Source organism: Leptonychotes weddellii, chromosome 8, assembly GCF_054177405.1.
Source record: "Leptonychotes weddellii isolate Sample4059 chromosome 8, ASM5417740v2, whole genome shotgun sequence".
Taxonomy (NCBI): Eukaryota; Metazoa; Chordata; class Mammalia; order Carnivora; family Phocidae; genus Leptonychotes; species Leptonychotes weddellii.
Window position 1 is genome coordinate 76,941,136 of NC_138376.1, and position 22,678 is coordinate 76,963,813.

The 22,678-nt window shown below is 31.9% G+C and overlaps 1 protein-coding gene across 7 annotated transcripts in view; it reads left to right on the forward strand.

Annotated features, from left to right (window-relative positions):
* GRIK2 (glutamate ionotropic receptor kainate type subunit 2) overlaps nt 1–22,678 on the forward strand; it is a 647,288-nt gene that overhangs the window by 482,537 nt on the left and 142,073 nt on the right. For all 7 annotated transcript variants that reach the window (XM_081828716.1, XM_081828715.1, XM_081828720.1 and 4 more), the window contains exon 12: nt 10,633–10,856. In XM_081828716.1, the coding sequence (XP_081684842.1) occupies nt 10,633–10,856 (224 nt within the window). The remainder of the gene's footprint in view (nt 1–10,632; nt 10,857–22,678) is intronic.

Genomic DNA, 22,678 nt, shown 5'->3' on the forward strand with positions numbered 1-22,678 from the left:
GTGAGTTACGCAAGCCTCCTTAAATACATGGTGATGATATATTGTTAAAATCTCATGAACAAATATGGAATGACCTTAATTTTTATTAACAAACATGGGGAAGTGGTCTAAATTCAGTTACTATACCTGAATTATTTGGAAAATCAAATAATCTAGAAAGAAATTGCTGTTCCCCAGTGATATTTACAGAGGGCATAAAGTCATTCCTATTAATCAATGGGTGATTTTTGTACAGGCAGGAGATCACATAGGTGTTGTGGGAGCAAGGTCATGTCACAGGTTCAGAAATATTGTGCACAATGTAATCCTTTTTTTTCTTCTATTATTATTATATAATACTGAATTACAACATCATGGGATCAGTGTTTTGATTAAACTTTTAATCGGTAGTTAGGTATTTTAACAAATTCTAAGGCACAAGTAGTTTTCTTGCAGTTGAATTTGAGCACAATAATTTTTAAGGATCACATTTATAGAATAAAGATAAGAGAACAAATCAGAATGGAATTTTAATTTTAGTGGAAAAAAACACTGAGAATGACATGAGAGGTGCAGTGACACAAATTTTCTCTTCTAAATCTGACGCTTTTTGTTTACGGTTGGAATGTATTTTCATGTGATGTTTCTATAATCAGTGAGATTTTCTGGAGAGGATCGATAGGATGATTAATGTGGGAGGAGGTCTGGAGGGTTAGAGACATGTTCGCTGTTCCCCTGGCCTAGTCAGCTTGCTTCCACCGCCAGAGCCTTTGTAACTCACAATCTCCTCCACCAGGAGAACTCTGCTCAGACCCTCCCAGGGCTTTATGTCTGACTTGACTGAAATCTGGACTCAAATGTCAGGACCATGGAGAGGTTCCTCTGTCCATTTTATACAAAAGAGTGCCCTCCTTTCTCCCTAGTCATACTCTGATCCTCTTACTGGCTTTACCTTCACTCATTAACATTCATTCACTACCTGAAATTACATCCTCTGATTTTTTCATGCTTAGTGTCTGTCTTCTTTTTCACTTTGTCTGGCCCTGCCAGTACTATGAGCATCAGAACTGTCACTCGAGAATAAATATTTGTTGAATAAATTAGTAAATTTGTAATAACAAATTGTTTAATAAATTAGTAAATGAATGACTTAAGATAGATGGCAGGATTTTGAGTTCCTTCATACCTCAAAAATTTTAACAGATAATGAATAAATCAGTATAGTTAAAACTTTACAAAACTTAATGATTAAATAGTACAGATTCAGGGAATTTTATTAGTCATGGGAACCCTGTTAGAGAATTAATTGTAAAGATATCTACATGCAACACCAATGATGACTAGCTGTTATATCAATATAAATATTTTAATTACACAAAGTTCTTTCTTACCCTGTATATTAACAATTTACCCATTTAACAAATACCAATATGTTCTAAGTATGAGCATATGATACAGATTTTGAATGTAGAGATTTAAGTAAATTTATATTTTAATTTGACCCACTCAAAGCTAGGTTTGCTTAGTAATTCAGCATATGATGTAAATCTATTTATAAACCAAGGTACGTTCTATGGAATAAAGAGTTAAAAATCCATGTTCTGTTGGAAGATATACTGAAGATCTTGTTATAATTTATTCTCTACAGTATTTAAATGAGTGTAACAAATGCCTTCGGGTGAGACTAATGAGACTATATAGGAAAATCAGTGTTTATTTTTATTTTAACTGGGAAAGGGAATAGAAGAGGTTGAGCTAGGTGTGCCTTCCAGTTTACTTACGTGGTTTACAAGTGTTACCATTCGACTCTTCTTATTGCTCTCATATTGATTACTCTAAAGATCACTTTAATTTTAAAATTAGAAGTTTAATTTAAATTTTAAGTCATAGTTTTAAAAAATCTAATAATAAAGAATAGATAATCAGAAGCTATAAGATGGGTTATAATACTGTCATTTTTCCCTCTTGAATCCATTGCACTTTTTATAAAATACTAACAACAAGTGTTTGTGTATAGGTCCCATTTCAACTCTGGGTTTTTGTAAAATTAATGTAAATTCTAATAATGAATATCATTTTATATTAATCCATTAGAGTAACAAGTGGGCAAGCCAGTAAAATTATAGCATAACTGTACATAGCTCAACTTATTCATACACACTTCAGCTGAAATACTTTTTTTTTTTAATATTTTATTTATTTATTTGAGAGAGACAGAGATAGTGAGAGAGAGCTCGAGCAGGAAGGAAGGGGAGAAGCAGGCTTCCCGCGGAGCAGGGAGCCCGATGCGGGGCTTGATCCCAGGACCCCGGGATCATGACCTGAGCCGAAGGCAGAGGCTTAACCATCTGAGCCACCCAGGCGCCCCCAGATGAAATACTTATTAGACCTTTCCAGCTGCTTGTTTCCATTGCCATGGTGAGCACCTGAGAAATGAGACTGTCCTAAATACCTTTGTATCCTATACTTTGCCCCAGGCCTGGTGCAGAGTGAATCTTGATAATATTTTGTCAAGGAATATTTGTTATTGTTCTAAATACATTGATTCTAAAATTATTTCTAAAATTATTTGAAATTAATTAACATCCAGTTTTAAAATAAACTGATCATAATAAAACATGTTATATCATTGATTACTTACAGCTGTTATAGTATACCTATTATTTTAAAATAGATCCTGAGAATTCAATGTGCTTAATCCCTTATCCACTGAAGAACAGTTTACAGAGCGGAATTACAAGTTCACAATTCCATTAGGAAGTTTCCCTATAGTTCATAGTCATCTTAGTGCTAGTAGTTGTTTCTTGGTCCACTGGTAGTGATCCCATAGCATGGGGAATGAACTGGGAAATGAAAAAAGATTTAGCAGAAAATATATAGGTGAAATAATACCTTCAATCAGTAACAAGAAATTGTGTAAATGTTTTATAGGTTCAAGGAATAACATGAGATTTTAATACTATTTTGGGTTGTTTCTATTTTCTATTTGAAACTTTTAATATAAATTTGTTTCAAAGAAGCCATTCATTCTCTCTCTCTTTTCAAGAGATTCTTATTTGCTTGATAAATATATAATAACTTGAAGTTTGAGTAATATTGTGGATTTTTCCTTGTTTTATGTATGTTTATATAACTATAAGGATTATAGAATATAATAGAATATTTTTCGCATTTGGGTGATTCTCTTGGACAGAATAAAGTGTTTTCATTTATATTATAATTTTAAAAGATATGAGTTATTTTAAAATCAGGAAATCTATATACCCAAAATGGAGAACAAAAAATGTCAGAGACACCATCTTTCAGTGCTTTGCTCATGAATAACAGATATAGTAAATTCCACTTTGAATTATTGATATGAAGATTTCAGATTATTTTTCATTGAAATTTAGTTTTCTTGAAATTATCAATGTGGAAAACACTCCTCAATTTCTGTGTACCCTATTTTTTCAAGGGAACTAAATTAATTAAACTACTACATTAGAAAACAAGTAAGTCCCATGGAATACTGAAGGGAGAAAGGAAGATATCATAACAGTTCTAGTACAGAAATATTAATATTTATAAACCATCCAGTTGAGAGTTCACAAATCAGAACTGAATGTGAAGAACACAACACAAAACAAAAACCGTTAAATCCCCTTCAACCCTCTCACTACCCCCCGCAAAAAAACCATCAAACTCTAGAAATATTTTGGAGGCATGGATCTTCTGAAGAATTACCAGTTGAGAAGTTTATTTTTCATTCTGGCATTAATGGCAAGCTTGGTAGATGTAGTCAATATCGCTTGAAATTATCAGCAGGCTTACTTAAGCATTAATAAAGTAACAGCTGCGAAAAAAAAAAATAAAGTAACAGCTGCAGCTTGTGTTTAATACTGCCGTCTGTGTTTAATTCTTTCTTAATTGTCCCTGTTCAGGCCTTTCATGTGTAAAAGAAATCTCCGTATTTTATAACTAAATTGCCCATGTACACTATGTACAATGTAGTTAGTACTTAGTTTGGTGAAAAGCAACTGAAGACATATTTCTAAAATATAAGGTTATGTTTTTGTAAAACTACAAATAGATATTAGTTTGTATACTGTATATAACATATAATTTGAAGTTAGGTTTTCACATATATGAAACATGTAACTTTAATCTCTACATTTTTTTCTTAAACACAATCTAGTGAGTACTAACTAACATAATGGTATGAGGGAACTTCTTGTTTATTATAAAAACTGAAGCCCAGTTTATCACAGAAACATGAAATAGTTTATCAGTTTTTTAATTATTATTTTTGTTATATAAAAATAGAAATCATGCACATGGAAAATCTCACTGTTGTAAGAAGATAAACCTCAGGAATATTTTCTTCTGTAAAGAAGTTTAGGGAAGTACTGTGGAAAGAATTAGCAATAAGGATAGTTTTATGCATTAATTCAATCATTTAAAAATATTTAAGACCCAGACACTGTAGTAGGCACTGGAGATGCAGAAGTGGACAAAATGGAGAAACTCCTTACTCAAAAGAGACATACTATTGGAAGGAGACCAACAAGAAATGACATAATTTCAGGTCATGATAAGTTTTATGAAGAAACTGAAAACATGGTAAGGAGATAAAGAATGATAGATTGAGTGGTCAGCAAGATCCCTTTGAGTGACTGTTATGAGAACAGACACATAAGAACATTTGAGTGAGTGAATAAGCCATGTAGATGTATGAAGGACACACTTTCCAGGCAAAAGGAAAACAAGTACAAAGCCTTGAGCCAGAAATGTGTACACGTTTAAAGATTAGCCATGTGACCAGAGTTGTTAGAACAAGAGTGATCTTCCTAAGACCAGAAGAGTGATAGGAACTGATGCTGATTAAATAATTAGGGGCCATCTCTCATAGAGCTTTGTTAGGCCAAGATTAGGTTTCATTCTATGTGTGCTAGAAGTCATTGGAGAATTCTGAGCCAGAAGTGATAATCTGGTATGTGTTTTGTAAAGAACTTGTCTTTGGATGAAGAACAGACTCTAGTTGGGCAAGAATGAAAGCAGGGGACCAATGAGGAGGCCACTGCAAGCGTGCAGGTGGTGTGACTAGGTGGATAGTGATGGAGGTGGTAAGCCGTGTGTACAGAAAGTGAACTACGTTTCCCTAAAAGTGCACACAGAGGTGAAAGCATGCGTTCACAGCACTATGAAGAGTTTAGGAGAGTGTGGTGTCACTTAAAAGTAACATTAAAATTAATATCATAATTAACTAGCTTAAATGTCTTAGCTAAATCAGTTAAAATATTTACAACTTATTCAAATGCACTTACCACTATATTTTATCCATTTTCCTAAGCACTTCACAACATTATGGAAATGAAAAATGTTTAGAACTGGTTTCCCATTGTTAAATTACAAGAACTTTCAGTAGCATGCATAAGATGTCTCACCAGAGCTTGTATTATAAAATAATATCATAATGTTCTTTGAATACTAGGACTTCGTAAAGAAGGTTTTCTCAACATGATCAAATTTGGAGTCATTGTGACATTCATGAAGATAATGCTTTGTTATCTAATTTTTGTATTAGGTAATTGGAAATTAGACCAATAAATGTTACCATTGTTCTATAAAACTTTAATCAAAGGATTGCTATTAGCTATATAACTCTGTATAAAGAATTATTCTGTTCTCCCCTAGATGAGTTAGTTCACTAGAAATTACATTAATGTACAAATAAATCTTATTTCTAGAGTAAGATCAGTAAAAAAGTTTAATTTTGAAATTCTCTGAGTGATTTACTTTGAAAATTTTAGTAATTTAAATTGTATTTTAGTAAGTTGAAACTGTATTTGGCAAACATTTACCAAGGAGTTCCTTGGTGTCAGATTTTGTCCAATGCCCCAGCGATGTTAGATTGATTATTATGATTGTAAAACAATTTGGAAGAGTTACCCATAGAATGATATAATATTAAATTAAAACATATTAATAAGATAGCTGCTGGCCAGCCATCTTTGTGAAATTTCCAGGGAGGGATACTTTATGATTTTCTCAATTCAGAGCTACATGCTTTGATTGAAGGGCATATCTGCAGGTTCCCAAGTGCCTACACTCTCCAGAACAAGGACAACACAATTACAATATGTATGTTCAGGTGTCTCATATTAGTTGACTTGTATGTGAAAAAATTAGAAACAATACAATATAAATATAGTTCCAATTATATGGTTAAGTTTAAAAGTGCTATAAAAATTCACTCAGGAGAAATTAATGTGTATGGATTGTTCAAAGAGGGCTACATAAGAGGAAAAGACCTAGAGATGTGTCCTATAGAATGTGTATAGTGAAGGAAAGGGAAGATTATTTTGGTCAGGGAAATATAGAAACAATAAAGCAGAAGAAATAGTAATGATGAATTTGCACAGAAAAATAGTGAGAAATGAGTATGGTCAAGTCATCTTTAGAGCCATATATCCCTTAAACTCTCACAACTCTGGATTTTCATCTGTAAAAAAGAAAATCACACTACAAATTTGGTAGAACTGTTGTGAGGATTAATGGAAGTGATATGAGCAAAGAATATGGTCTTGGCCCATAATGGACACATTTAATTTAAGCCACTTCAATGAGATTTTTTTTCCCTGCTGTTGCCACCCTCTCAATTCTGACCTTTGTCATCTCAGACTCTTTCTTCAAAACACAACACAAGTGTAATCATTTAAGCTTCACCGACCCGATCAGGTAGAAGTGAGCTCTTCTTTCTTTTGTGCTATTCATATGACACATAAAAGTTTACTTATTTATTTTTCTTTGGCTGAAATAGATTTTTTAAACAATTTTGACCATTGGCTTTTCCTAATGCAAGATTACTTTATTACTGTATTCTTTAAAATAAAACACGAGTGGGGATAGGAGTGCACTTGTTGGGATGAGCACCCAATGTTGAATGGAAGTGTTGAATCACTATATTGTACACCTGAAACTAGTATTACACTGTATGTTAACTGGAATTTAAATAAAAACTTAAAATCATAAAATAAAATGAAATGCCAGTTACTAAATCTATGTTCATGAAATCATAACCTTTACCTATGGAGATAAAAAATTCTTGGATTATGCAATTTACCATCAGGCTCTTTTCTCCAATGGCTTAGTCTTTAATAGCATGGCAGTTGATGGGAAAATATCACATCTGTCATTATAAGCATCTTTAATACAGCATCTTGATTATATTTCAAAATTATTATATTATTGATAGACTTGCAATGAAGTTAGATTTTTTCATAGACAGCGCTATTATGTATAAGTAATGTTCTTTACTACAAGATAATCTGGATGTCTGATTGTTTAAATGAATTTAAAAAACATATTTAGTGTGTAATTAGAGACTACTTATTTTTGACGGTTGATGTTTGATAAGTTTTGTGTGTTCTATTAATAGTAACAACTAAGTTCTAATTATTTTTATCAAAATAACATTAAATACTACTAACTGAGGATATGGTTAAAACAACCTGTTACTTTTAAAAAAAATAAATATTTTTAGAGCAGTTTTAGGTTTATAGAAAAATTGTGCAGAAAGTAGAGTTTCTATACCTTCTTCCATTCTACCCCCTGGTCCACAGTACCCCTTATTATTAACAGCTTCCATCAGTGTAGTACATTTGTTACAATTGAGCCATTATTGAGACATTAGCTAAAGTCCATAGTTTACATCAGGCTTCACTCTTTGTGTTGTACAGTTTTATGGCTTTTGATAAATGCACAGTGTCATGTACCCATTATGATTTCTTACAGAATGGTTTCACTGTCGTAAACATCTTCTCGTTCCACCTATTTGTCACTCTGCTCCCTGAGTCCTTGGGGCAGCTACAGATCTTTTTATTGCTTGTATAGTTTTGCCAAAATGTCATATAATTGGAATCATATCATATGTATGTAGCCTTTTCAGACTGGCATCTTTCGCTTAGCAATATGCATTTAAAGTTCTTCCATGTCTTTTCACACCTTGATAGTTAATTTCGTTTTATTACTGGATAATGTTCTGTCATAAGAATGTACCACAGTCTGTCAATGCATTTATCTTTTCTTTGACTAAATGTCTAAAACTCTATCTTTTGTTTTAAATGACTGATTTCTTTTATCATTGGAAGTATTTTACTGTGTAATGTTTTGTCTTTTTTTTCCATTTTATATTTGGAAGAGAAATTTTATTTTAGGCAATACTAAGTAAATTTTAAAATTTACTGGGCATCTGGGTGGCCCAGTCAGTTGAGTGTCCGGCTCTTGGTTTTGGCTCAGGTCATGATCTCATGAGATCGAGCCCTGTGTCGGTCATGAGATCGAGCCCTGTATCTGTCTCTGCACTCAGCGCAGAGTCTGCTTGAGATTCTCTCTCTCCCTGCCCCTCTGCCCCATTCATGCATGAGTGCGTGCTCTCTCTTTAAATCTTTAAAATTTGGTGTATGTTGGGGCACCTGGATGGCTCAGATGGTTAAGCGTCTGCCTTCGGCTCAGGTCATGACCCCAGGGTCCTGGGATCGAGTCCTGCATTGGGTTCCCTGCCCAGCAGGGAGCCTGCTTCTCCTTCTCCTCTGCTGCTCCCCCTGTTTGTGCTCTTGCTCTCTCTGTCAAATAAGTAAACAAAATCTTTAAAAAAATTAAATAAAATTTGGTGTATGTCTAGTCAGTCATATTAATACATACCTATTAAACAACTTTTTAAGAATAATGTAGTAGTTTTGTCTTAACATATGTTATTTTAATTGTTTCCTAAGTTTTGTTGACACTGATCATGAATTTTAAAATATTTTACCAATTTAAATCATATTCACTTATATGCTTTACATGTGGTAAAATTTTGCTTTTCATGTGCCTAGGATGAGGGAGGTTACAAAAGGAGCAAACCACCATTTCATGTTGTCCGTTTTTTACTAGAATCTTTGTTTCTTAAATGATTACTTTCTTTCCCTAACAAACTTGTTTGCTTTTTCAAACCATCTGTACTTCCTTCCCTTCTGTCTTAGAGGAATTGCTATCTCTTCCTTGTGGAAAATATTCCATCTGTATAAACTTTTCACCTAACCCTCGAAATTCTCAGTGACTGTAATCTATTCATCTCTGTCCTTGCTTCTATATATTCCCCTTTCCATCTCTACGAACTCCTTAATAAATGAATGAATGAATGTTTCCATGATTCCATTTCTGGCTTCTGAGGTGCATATCATGGTTGGTTTTGGGTTTAGTTTCCAAAAGCTCGGTGTTTATGTCCTGGTTCCAATGCTCAATTAGCTCTATGACCATGAACAATTTTTTGACTTCTCATACATTCAGTTTCCTTACCTGAAAATGGGAATAATAGTAGGATTATGTAAGGATTAAATGTGACAATGCATGTAAAGTTCTTAGCACAGTGCCTGTTGCATAGCAGATACTTAAAGGACATTAACAATTATTATTGCTAAATTGATATTTTCTTTGATTTATGAATATGAAATAAGATGCTATCCTCTCCAGGGCCCTAAAGACCTGTTTTTTTCCCCCTCCTACTTTTTAGAGAAATGTTTTTCTCTCTCCACTGCTACTCAAAGATACTCTATTCAGGCATCTGACTGCTCCCTCTTCCCCATATACACCCAACAAACAGATGCTCACACACACACATACCCAGAATAATATTGTCAACAAAGTTAGCTTCTTCGAGAATTTCTTTTTTTAAATTCTCCAACAGTCCTTGCGGTAGGAAACTGTGGAGGCCCAATTTCATTATTTTGTACACTTTTCTGTAGCTCACTACAAGGAGCACTTCTTATTTCTTCTCTGAAAGCCCAGTGTGTTTATGAAAATAAAAGGAATGTAGAAATATAGCTTCCTATCCTATATGGGAATAGACGCCTTTATTATTTTAAAATATTATAATTATTTCTTTCAATATATTGGAGTTGAAGTTCATCCTGACAGATGGTTATAACATGATGAGTGAAGAGCATTAGTAATTTAACATATTTAAGCTACCGTGGAAAATTAGCAACTTTGTGAAAATTGAAAAACTCATTTCCTGATGCGATTTAGGCAAAGCTGCAAGGACTTTCATTAAATAATAGAAAACAAATTAGAGGGATAGAAACAGAACTCAGGGGCAGTAAACACAATCACATTAAAAGTTGATTTTCAAAATGTTAACTATTTAAAGACTAAAATCTTTGAACTGTACTTTATAGTTTTATAACCAGGAAAACATATTTCTTGATTATCACCTAAATAATTTGAAGTAGATATTGTTATTATTACTATTTAGAATCTGACCAAGGTATTTAGGAAGTAATAACTGATATTAAGTGTTTTTTTAAGTTTAGATTCAAAATAATTATAAGATCCCATAGCATAATAATTCAGGTACTGAATGTACAATAGTTTCTTCAGTTTTTTCATTCTGTGCGCTTTTTTTCTTTCTCTATTATGGCAATAAATTCTGGTTTGCTAATCTAGAAGGACAAAGAAATGAGTAGCAGAAAAAGCAGATGCTTTAATTGAGTCAAGAATGCTTTACATGTTAACGTAATACTTACTCAGACAATTCTCAAGTGTAAAGTATTTGTTTTGTTTGATTTGGATATTGACTTCATTCTTGAGACTTAGAACCAATTTTCCCCCCTTTTCTTCTGTTTCTCTCTACAGAAAGCTGACCTTGCAGTTGCCCCACTGGCTATTACCTACGTTCGAGAGAAGGTCATCGACTTTTCCAAGCCCTTTATGACACTTGGAATAAGTATTTTGTACCGCAAGCCCAATGGTACAAACCCAGGCGTCTTCTCCTTCCTGAATCCTCTCTCCCCTGATATCTGGATGTATATTCTGCTGGCTTACTTGGGTGTCAGTTGTGTGCTCTTTGTCATAGCCAGGTAACATGCTCACTTTTGTGATTTTTTTGGCAATTGTTACCTCCTTTTTCCAACTAATAATTGTCAAAAGTCACAATGATTTTACTTTTCTTTTTCTTTATCTCCCTTGGGGTACTGAAGAATAATGAACTTTGAAGAGTCACATAACTTATTAAAATACACTACGCTGCCTTTTGGGGCAGAATGCATGCTGGTTGTGTCAGTAAGCTATAGGTTTGGTAGAGTTTACTCTTTTTAATCAGCATCTAAAAGCAGTCCAGATAATTAGTCCATAAAAATTATTTCCTCATTTTGAAGATTTCTCTTGAGCCAGAGAACACAATAATGTATTTTACTAATTTGAACTAATAAATCAGTCATAAGAAAAACCCTAAGTGGTAAAATTTAAAAGGAGGCTTTTTTTAATGAGCCAGGGCTCATTAAAAATAAGCATTTTAACTATAAAAAGACTACCATTATTTTCCACATAAAATTTCTCATTTTTTTCACAAAATAAATATAATGTGTAACTACAAGTATTTTTTGCTCTATCATCAAAATTAAATATTAAGTAAGAGGGTTATATTTTTCAATGATATTGTATAGGTTCTTCTGATAAATTTACCACTAAGAATATTTATCATTTCTTGAACATATCCTGTTCTCAATGAAGTCATGTATTTGTTACTAGCAGTAAAAAAACGCTTAGTTCATTCAGTTAAAAAGGGAATGAAATCAGTTCTAGAAGTAACATAGTATTTTTGATATATGTACCTTTTTATAGTTATACACCGATATTTTTTTGATACTTACGTATAAATGCCATGCAAATTCATAATTTTCTACCTAATTGGTTTAATATTAACACATGAGTCCTTCAGATAATTATCATTTGCGTTTGGCGGAAAATTTGTATTGGAACAATGTGTACATATAGCATTTGTAGCTGAATGGTAGATCATGGTAAAATTTTTATTTGAAGCTTAGAATTTTCCCCCAAAAATGAGAATTTGGAGTATGAAGTTCATAAATTTTTAGCTCTCCAGCTTTTTCCATATCTGTGAAGATAAAACAACCTTTTCATTTTTGAACATCTTTGCATCGGTTACATATTTTTTTATAGTGACCAATATAAACCATCCTGCTTTATATGTCTTCAGATAAACAAGTTCAAGGACTACAGTTTAAATAATTCAATGGCTGGAGAACTCTACAGCCTGCCCACAGGCAGACAGAAAAATAAATACTCCAAAGTATAGAAAAAGCCTTTCTTCCTGTCTGCAGGTACATCTGCTCCTTCTTAATCAAATTAATGAAAGTTCCCAGGAAGGATAAAATCAAAACTTAAAGGTAAATGTCCTGAGACCATTCTGAGGCAATTGTGTAGGCATCAATCAAGCTGAATTAAGTCTACTGTAGTTTCCAGGGGACCTTAAGTAGAGACTATTGAGTTACCTCAAATTCGTATTAGGAATTTCAGATATTACTAATTTTCTGAGCCCAAATCTTCTGAGATTACATTCAAAAGCAAATACTGAAACATCTGAATTCTTTCCCAGCTTAAAAGTACATTTGCAGATAGAGGCATGTGGTTTGGCTATGCACTCATCTAATTTTCAAAATATTTATTTAACTCTCAGTTTGATAAACCATCAAAAAATAATAATATAACATCTGTATAATTATTGTAACCCGTACTAATTTTACACAGAATAAATACTTCCATGTCATTCTTTTTGAGAATATAACATTAACTCGTGTGCCATTTTTTAGTGTCATTAAATTCTAGAGTATTACTGTTATATTTTATTATTAGTTATTAAATGAATGGACTTGAAAGTGATTCTATTTCAGCATCTTATTCAATGATGTGAAAACAGTCTCATACAGTTTCAAAAGTTAAGTATAATATCTTCATTAATGGACAAATGCTCATATATTCTACTAAATAATAAACAATGTTAGATATCCTATATTAAGTAAGAAATAATATTAGATATCTTGGTAAATAATACACAGTATGAAACATATCATTTGCAGATTGTCTCTGAAATATTTTGTTCAATTCTCAGTATTAAAATAATCTTGTATAAATATTGCTAAATTTAAAAACCAAGCACTAAAAACTCAAGTTAAAAGAAAATTTCTTGAATAGAGTCCATTTAACTTCTAAACTGAACCTCCAAAGCTAAATAAATTTATAAAATTAAAATCTACTTTACTTCAATAAAAAAATACACTCTGATATGGTATTGAACTCTTATTACCATGAAAGAAGTTCATGACGTATAAATGCAGACAAAATGGCCAAGTTTCAACTGCAGAACTTAATTACCTTCCTAATTTAAGTGGCATTATGATCTTTGTTATCAATTCAAAATAAATATAGTATTTTGATTTTTAACCTATGATGAGGACTGCATCTTATGTCATATAGAGATCACTGATGAACTTATTAACATTATTATTGATGTCAAAATAAATATGGCATCTTCTTTATCTCTATGTATATTTGTCTTTATTCTCCATAATGATTACAGAAAAAAGACAAATTACATTAAAAAAATTCTCAGATATGTGTTTCATTCTCACTGAAAATCATGAAGTTCTAAAATAATACCATGCCAACAAAATTTTATAATAAATTAAGTACTGATCATAATTGTTGGAATTTATGTTTTCTAAAATTAAATTTAAAAGCAGATTGTTATTGTGATGGCTTTTAAAAATTTCCCTTCACCCTTATTGCATAAGAAAAATTACCTAACAAAGCCTTAACAAATGTTCTAAGTTTTTTTTTTTTTTAACCAGTATTGAGAGATATGTGGTCTTATTTGTCTTGGTATGGTTTTATAAGCTATGGTTTTTTATGAACAGTTGCATTATTGTTTATAGCATAATGACATAATCAGCATGCTTATCTGACTTAGTGGAGAACTCTTATTTGACAGTAAAGATGAGCCTGAGGTTCGGCATTCTGGACATGGAATGGCCTTATCCTGGATATCCTAACCATAGCTCTTGGCTGACAGAGAAGTAGGAAGAAATCTTGTACGTGACAAACTTGCACTTAATCATATTTGTCCCTAAACCTTTTCCCTCTCTCTTTCTATTATATTTTCCTTTGATCTAGATATATTAGTACAGAGATAGCATTTAGTCATATAAAGAGTCTGGTTAGGAAATCCACCCTTTATACTCAGAAGGAGAGGTATTTTTCACCTTGCTTCAAATATTTCCTTTATTAAACAACAGATAAACTGATGCAGTAGACACTATTTAAAAATGAGTCAATTTAAATGCCCATAATGTTAGAGCTGTTTTTTTGGTTTTTGGGTTTTTTTTTGCTTTTAACAAGACCAGAGCTGTTTTGAAATTCAGCATGTAAATCTTGGTCTACAGTTCTTTGTAGTTTGGTATAGAGGTGCATAATTGAGGACCAAACTTAAAAGAAGCGCATAATGCTGTACATATTTCCCTCCAACAGGATTGATGGAACCTTAGTAATAATTCACTAAGCTTATAATAATATTGCATATTTTATTCTGAGATTGACATTTTAAAATTAAATACAAATAAACTGGAGAAGAAAAGTAATATTATACCAGTTTTTTTTTTAGTAAGAATACTATTACACAGAATTTTCTTAGGCTACTTAAATGAGCAAGTGAATATGATCAAATATAAGAAAAGAGGAAAAGAAGGCAAGTGATATTGACTAACCTGGCTTTCTTAGTAAAGATAAATCAAAGAATATTCAATGTGTTAAGTACATAACATTAGTTTTTCCAAGTTAAAAAGAATATAGGAGTTTCTTGTATTTTGTGGGGTTGAATTACTTTGCATAATTTTTTAGAATATTAGAGTATCATCTATTGTATTATTGGATTAGAGAGCAGGAGATGGTCTACCTAGAATCTGCTCGAGGGTTTATTAATACAGTGACCACCAGGACTGTTTTGACATACATTTTGAGACTAACATGGTCGGCGGTCACAAGATGACAAGGCTATTGTCTTACTGAAAGTTCTACTTATAAAAATATTCTGTATTTCTCTTGGTACTCAGAGGTAAAGATGTTCTCAACATAGTGTTTTTGATGGTTTAACTGAGTACAGAAAACCATGTCCAAAGTGCTTGCAACAACAGCTTTGATCTAGGCTCCTGACTAGCGTGCAATAGCTCTTATATTCTTGTCACAGTGATGGGTGACATTTTATGTACAGTGAAGAGCAACAATGAATTATTACACACTTGGAAATGGATAACTGTTTTGGTGGGATGTTCAATGTTGAACTAATATGCTGTCCAAAAGACTGTTGTCACACTGAAATGAAATGCCAACTTTGTTGTGTGCTTTTGCCACCAATTCCCCACCTCTTACTAGAAAACCATTTCAGTTTTACCTTTACATAATTTTAGATATATGTTACTTTTAATTTTTAGTCATTTTTTTACTTACGTAAATTACAGGAAACCCTATCTGTTATTACTCCTTCCATTTAGCAATTTTCCTAGAATTTAATGAAAATTTGGTTGGAAATATTGTTTTGCTAGTGTGCCTTTCACACATATGAAAGTGATTATCAAAATTGATTATATTAACAAATACCTCAATTATGGACCTAAAAGTCACCATTGATTGAAACTAAATGCACTTTCAAACTACATTTCCTTAGGAAATGAGGTTACTTCTACATTAATAGTTTTTTTCCACAAGTTTTACTTGGTAAATCTGTTAAAAAATAATTTACCTCTTTATTTGTAGTGGTTCCACTGATGTTCATGGTTGCAAAATAGGCATGGAGTCACTAACCCAGAAAAAAAAAATGCCATTTGTATAACTAATAGAACCAAACTAATTGAAAGTAAGTTGAATTGGTGATTTCTTTTTAGCTTATGGAGAATATTGTATCTAGATAATTGAGACAGTGGAGATTTTGACTAAAATTATCTGTGTAGGATAAAGAACAGAATCTCAATCATGTTAAGAAAAAAATAAACATATTTTCCACCTCTCAATTTTATAATTATGCTAGACATTTACAAGAATAAAAAATTTGGAAATAATTGAGTAAGAAAAAACAATTTAAAATTAAAGCGCTTTTTTTTTGGTAGTCTTCTGTAATCAAATGCTTGTTCACATTTTCTTTTAAAGATGAATTGATTGTGCTTGAATACCTTTTAGAAGTTTTGACCTCTTCCAAAAGTATTTTTTGACATAATTTTTTTTGATTGTTAGGGCAAAAGTAAATACAACAATAGCAGAAGTTTGATAGCCCATTTTTATTTTTCAGACCCTGTGGATAAATTATTTGCCTCCTTGTCTTTCCTCGCCTCCATCACCAAATTGAATTCAAAGACTTCTAGAGGCGAAAAAAGCTGCCTCTCTGTCTAGTCATTGCAAGTGTGTCCACTCAATAAATATCTTGGCCAATGAACTTCTGAGAACTATAATATGTTTCAATTTGGGAGTTCCACAGTGTCTAGCTCAGTAAATCACAGTTACTAATTTTAATAAATTACAGCATATAGAGTCACGTTAAGAAACTCGAGAATGCTAAAATCTTGAAGATGAATGTTTATTAACTTTTATATTTGCTACCAAAAAACGACACCACTGTTTTTAGTGAATCCTTTATGGAATATGTAATTCCGTTTTACACACACACACACACACACACACACACGTCCTGATGAGAAGCGGTAGTCTTGTAAGAAATTACTTTTTTTCTTTGGAAGATTTGGAAAAGCAGTGTGGTGTCATCAAGCAGTTGCCACCACGTCTCATATACTTCTTATTAGCTAATTCAGATTGAGAAGACAAGAACGATACTGTGAATGGCTGTTTCTCTTGCTCTGTTTTTTTCTTTCCTTTTTTTAGGGTTTTCTTTTTAACCATAAGAAAGAAATTCTTTGAGATGACTCTTAAGAATCAACAAGATAAAGAGAACCAAGCATTTTTTATCAAGCGATACACTTATTCTTCCCTATTTTGCAGTCTCTAGATAGCTACTTCTCCCATAGCGGCAGAGTACTGTGAATTCTTTGTAAGAAGCCATCTTCCCAACTTGTTTTTTATGTGTTAATTCTCAAAACAAAACTGTGCTTCTGTATTTCTACAGTCCCCAGAAAAATAGTCCCCTCAGACTTTGGGGGGCTCAGTCACCTAAGAAAATTCTTTACAATCTGAAACTAGGGTTTATATATATATGTGTATATATGCATACATATATATAAATGTAAACACATATAGAAACATATATGTGTGTGTGTATATATGTCTTTGTACAATGATTGAGGGCATTCTGCTCAAAAAAAGGCAGTTGTCTTGAAACTTGTAGAGAAATAGGTCAATTTTTTTTAGTAAAAAAAATTTTTAATAGTAAAAATTTAATAGTAAGCTTGACACCTAAATTAATAACTTTTTTTTTTAACCTAGATAAAGCTGTTCTTTTGCTGTAGATTCTTTGGTGTAAGAGTTCTGTCAGATGGACATTTTCCTATGTAGTTTTGTACTGGGTTGGTGGGTTATGTGAAAGAAATCACTGAAAGATAAAAGGAAGGAAACTAATACAAATTGCATGTCAACAGTGGCCAGATTTTATCTGAGAACCATGGAGACATTAATTTATTAGCTTCTTTTTTCAGTAACTGTGTGTTTTTACATTTTGATGTAAGGAATGAATAGGTATACATAACCACACCCCCTTACTCCTAGCAAATGAGGTTAGAAATATTTTCCCTTTGTTTAATGCTAGCATTCTACTTTTTAAATTCTAATTTATTATAGGGAGGAAGTTTCTTTAAAGAAAACAGATTTAGAAGAAAACAGGAAAGAAATCTGAATCACTTTGTTCTTTTGACTATCATGTTAAATTCACCTTTCATGTTTCCTTCTAAGATTTTAGGAAAAACAAGAGCTTGGCTACCTTTTTAATTAATATTTTTTTAAAAATCCCATATAAAATATTTGTACTACATGTTAGCAGTATGTTGTTTTATAATAATTTGAAAGAATCACTTCAGTTAGCTGCACTTAAGAAATGTGTCTTTCTCTTTAGATTTGCAAATAAGAAAGCTTAAAAAATATTTCCAATCACTTAGGCACCTAAACAGAACCCATTAGCAAGCCACACATGAGCAGATTTGCCTCATAAACATATAAACCTATTTGCTTTCTAAGCCAGTTCTCTAGGAATGCTCACTTTCTTCCCCTGAAAATTACTAGCTGCATATAGTCAAAGAATTGCACCACATTATGAGCTTTTCTAGAGACTCAAATGTTATTGATATTTTTTTTGATTTTTTCATAATTCATGGGTGTGGGAAAAATGACAATGTATGGATGTAATTTTTAGTAGTACTTTATGACTTATTTCTTCATGTTATGTAAAATAATGTACTCTATCCAAATAATTAATGAGTAGGAGGTATAGTGTCATCAACCAGTGTAACTTCATTCATTAGAGCATGTCACAGCACCTTAATTGCTATAATTTTTTACATTCCATTACATAATTACATCCTTCAAGTTAAATTGTTTTCATATCAATCCTGTTGGGTATATATACATATATATATTTTTTAGGAAAAATATCATCTGTCTCTCAAATTGCTATAGGAATTTCAATATGATATTTAAATAGTAAGTGCTTGATATCTATCTTGTATATAAATAGAACTAGCAAAATGACAATACAAACTATTCTATTGATTTTCAACACCTGTAATTTTGAATATTGCTAGTTAACTCTTACATAAAGAGGAACACTATTAAAATGTGAAGTTATCTCTGTTAGAGATACTTTTAGAGTTTTGTATGGAAGCCTAGAAATTAACCTGACAAACTTTATGACAAAAGCCTTATTAATGAAGTAATTATACACATCTGCATTTAAAACTATAGTAATTGTTTCTTTTTAGTCTAATGTACATTGGTTTGAAACATAATTTTAGTTTCAATGCCTTATAAAATATGTAGAAGGTAATCCTCTCTGCCCCTCCCCAGCCTGGATATAACTTAGTTTCCTGCTATTCTTTATGAAACATGTTTAACCTTTAATTAATTATTTAAAAATATTTCCCATTTTTATATGCCCCTGTCTGATTACTCCTAAAATGATAAAATGAGGGGAATGAATTTACAATAGATTTTCCTATTAAGTTAATGGACTTAATATTTGAAGCAAAGGTGAAATTATAGGTTTGAATGTTACTGGCATGATAAACATTATAAACAGAATAGGGCTACAACTGTCATCTAAGTTGGTTCAGAATATGCACCTGAATATTATTTTAACATAATAAAATTAGGTAAGTGTTTCCCTGCTTCCCTTACTATTATTGGTACTGAGAAAGGGGGTGCTGGGAGGTGTGTTTCAATATGAGTTTAGCAATTCACTAGACTGACTGAAGATATGTTTTGGAATGGTATTACTAAAGTGAGATTACCAAAAAAAAAAAAAAAAGAAAGAAAGAAAAGAAAATAGTGAAAATTTTGTTGTAGAAGGAGATACAAAATCAATATTCACATTCAGGTAAATGTATGTTGATTTCAAATTTTTCATATCACTACCATTTTCAATTAAAGCTTCAAATTTTCTCAATCATGAAGATGTTAAAAATTATATTTAAAATATTCCTTCTGCCCCAAATTTTAAAACATTCGTGTTGATGTTTCTTAATTCAGATATTTGAGTTGAAAACAAAAATGGTGAATGCTTTCCAAACATACTTCAGTTGTTTTAGATACTAAACTGCATATGAAGTACATACACTTAATTTTTAAATATTTTATTGGTATATTTGATTCAATAGAGTATAATTTCAGAAGATATTTAGTTGGAAGAAAAGAAAGCCCAAAAGTCATTAAACCTCATGAAACTTATTAAAATTAATTTTATAGTTAAAAGTTCAGTGAGTAAAAAAAACCTTATGTGCCTTGCATGTTCATGGTAGCAGTTTTGATATTTTTTTATAATCCAGATATTTGCATATTAGCTATCAATTTAAACATCCAAGTGATGTTAGAAATTCAGATGCTACCTTTCCAATGCTAGCTTCAGGTTCTTATTGATAACGTCATTTACTTATTGAGCATCCATTTTTCTAAAAGCATAGTCTGTTTCATTTTCCAGTATTAGAAACCACATAACCACCTGACTGACCTAAGGACAGTCTGCCTTGAGCTTTTTAATACTGGACTTACTGCTCTAAAATGCTTAGCAAGTGTGTTGCAAACTAAACACTTGCTTCTGATATCTAAGTCTAAGAAAGAATTCTTTTAAATGTAAAGTATGTTCCAACCAATTTAAAAATAAACCGTTTTTAATGTTTGGTTCTTCACTTGCAAACAAATAGCTATATTGGTAAGAAATTATTGTTAGGACAAACCTGTGCTTTCTTATGCAATGTTGCTATGTGGGACATTTTCCTTATTATTCCCAATTTAAAGCCACTCTTAATTTAATCTGGACAATTAGTTGTTTAAAACACTGTATTAGTAGCTATTTAATGAGATTATATAAAATCTACTGCATAGTTTAAAAAATAGATTCCAGCTTTAAATATAGAATTATGTATTTTTATTTTACCTTTGTAAAATTAAATCCAAATTTTATGGCAACAAAAATAATGCCTTTCCTTCAGGAGTCTTAAAATGATCAGTAGATGATTATGATAAGGACTTTTTTATTCCATAACAATAAACACAATCCTGGGTAGTTTAAAATTTGAATAAGTTACAGTATACCATTATGACTTAATTTTATTTAAAAAATCACAGGATAAAAATAGGTCATATGGATCTGAAATCAGCCTATTGTTGAAGTTAATTTCCTATGTCAAATGTAAGTTTTAAATGGGAATTAAGAGGAAGTCTTACATTTTGAAAACACTTATATTATTTCTAGTTATACATCTGTAGCTGATAGTAATGTTTAGTTTTCCTCAAGATTATATTTTTAATGAAAATTGATCACAATTTAAATTTGCCATTAATAAATTTACAAATCTGTGGAACTGATCATTGCTACCATCTCATTAAACCCTTTCAACCCATTTAGATCTATTAAATAATATGTTCAATAGCATATTATTGTAGCATTCATATACAGATAATCCTTGTATTTCATTCTGTGTAAATCTGGTGACCTTCTGGTACTAAAGCTACCAATTAAACAATGCTAAGATTAATTAATGAGCAACATATGGCATGAAAATTTAACATAAATGGTGTATATTGTTCAGTAATGTGATGGTAATGGCTTAATAACTGCTATAGCAAGGAGAGAATCTGATTTGCAGCAATCGGCAATTTTTGTGGTATAAATATTACCAATATAACAAGTGTCAAGCTACCAATGGAGTCTTACTGAATCTGGAGTTGGAAAGATAGGTGCAAAATGGGCTCTTAGAGCCATATCAGCTGGCTCCAGAATGCTGCAAATATATAACATGTTCAAATGAAAGGATAAGCATATATCATAAAAGTGAAGAGCAGGTAGCCCAATGGATGTGCTTATACAGATATGCAGGATGTATCAGAAAAATATGTGGAAGGTAATGGCAAGGTTCTGGAGCCTTAAAGCAAAATTACAGAGTTGGATTTTTATTAATACAATTAGAATCTTTGAGGTAATTCTAAACTTAAAGTAAATACCAAATAATCCTTTCACTCGTGAAAATAATTTGATATCTAAACAATTAGCATGACTTTTTTGAAGTTAACTGCATATTAAAATTTCTAAGGAAAAGAAAATATACACTAAGAAAAACTTAAGCTAAGTGACAATCTCATGGAATGAGTCCTTGTGGATTCTAGTATTTTCTGAATTACTGAGATGTTATCATTAAATTTGAAATCTTCAACTCTTTACATGGGAAGTTTTTAACTATGAAATGGTTTTCCTTGCTTGTAATTTTTAATAAAAAATTTAATGAAAGGAATAAAGGAATAAAATTTTCCAAGATCATTCAGTAATAATATTTTATACATGAGTTAATGTCCCCTGAAAGTTCAGTAATAGTTTCAGAGCCTACGTCAGTAGGAATAGGTTCACATGTAGGTAATAGGAAACCTGACTAAATAGTTATTAAATACATAGGAGGTTTACTGTTCTCATGGAGGCTAAAGGTAGGCAGGGCAAGACTGAAACCACGGCTGAAAGGTGATGTTAAGGAACTTGGCACCTTCTATCTGTGTGCTACACTGTTCCTAGACTGAGGCTTTTATCCTCAACACTGCAAAATGGTCACTGCAATGCCAGGCATCCTATCTGTGTCTCAGGCAGGAAGAAGGTAGAAAGGAAAAGCGAAAGACAAAAGACAATGCCCTTTACTTCGGAAAGGAAAGTTTCTTCTTATCTACATCTTACTGGCTCGAATTATTTTATTTCCTAGCGGCAAAAGAGGATGCAGATATGTTTCTTTTATCTGGGTATACTGCTGGCTCAGTTCTTTTGTAAGTAAGAGTGATGTTATCACATATGAATTAGCTGTGCCTGCCACAGGGTTTATTAAATTGTGAAGTAATGTTTAGCCACGCATGAAATTCTCTCAAAGTTCTTATTTCAAATGTACATTTCTGAAGCTTTCTTTCTCCCTTTTCTTCACCTGTTATCAGGGTGCCTGTTTCTGAGTAGCCTGACTATTTCCTTCCTGTTAGTTATTTTCAACTGGCATTCTCTTTAAAACAAGTTAAAGATGCTTGTTTAAAAACGTATGAAAAGTAAGTGTAGATATTTCATATGTTAGCAGTCTTTTGTACTTTCTTTCTGGCCAGTTTTGCACAGCCACCATTTCTAGAATATTGACTATATTCTTGAGACATGAATTTACCA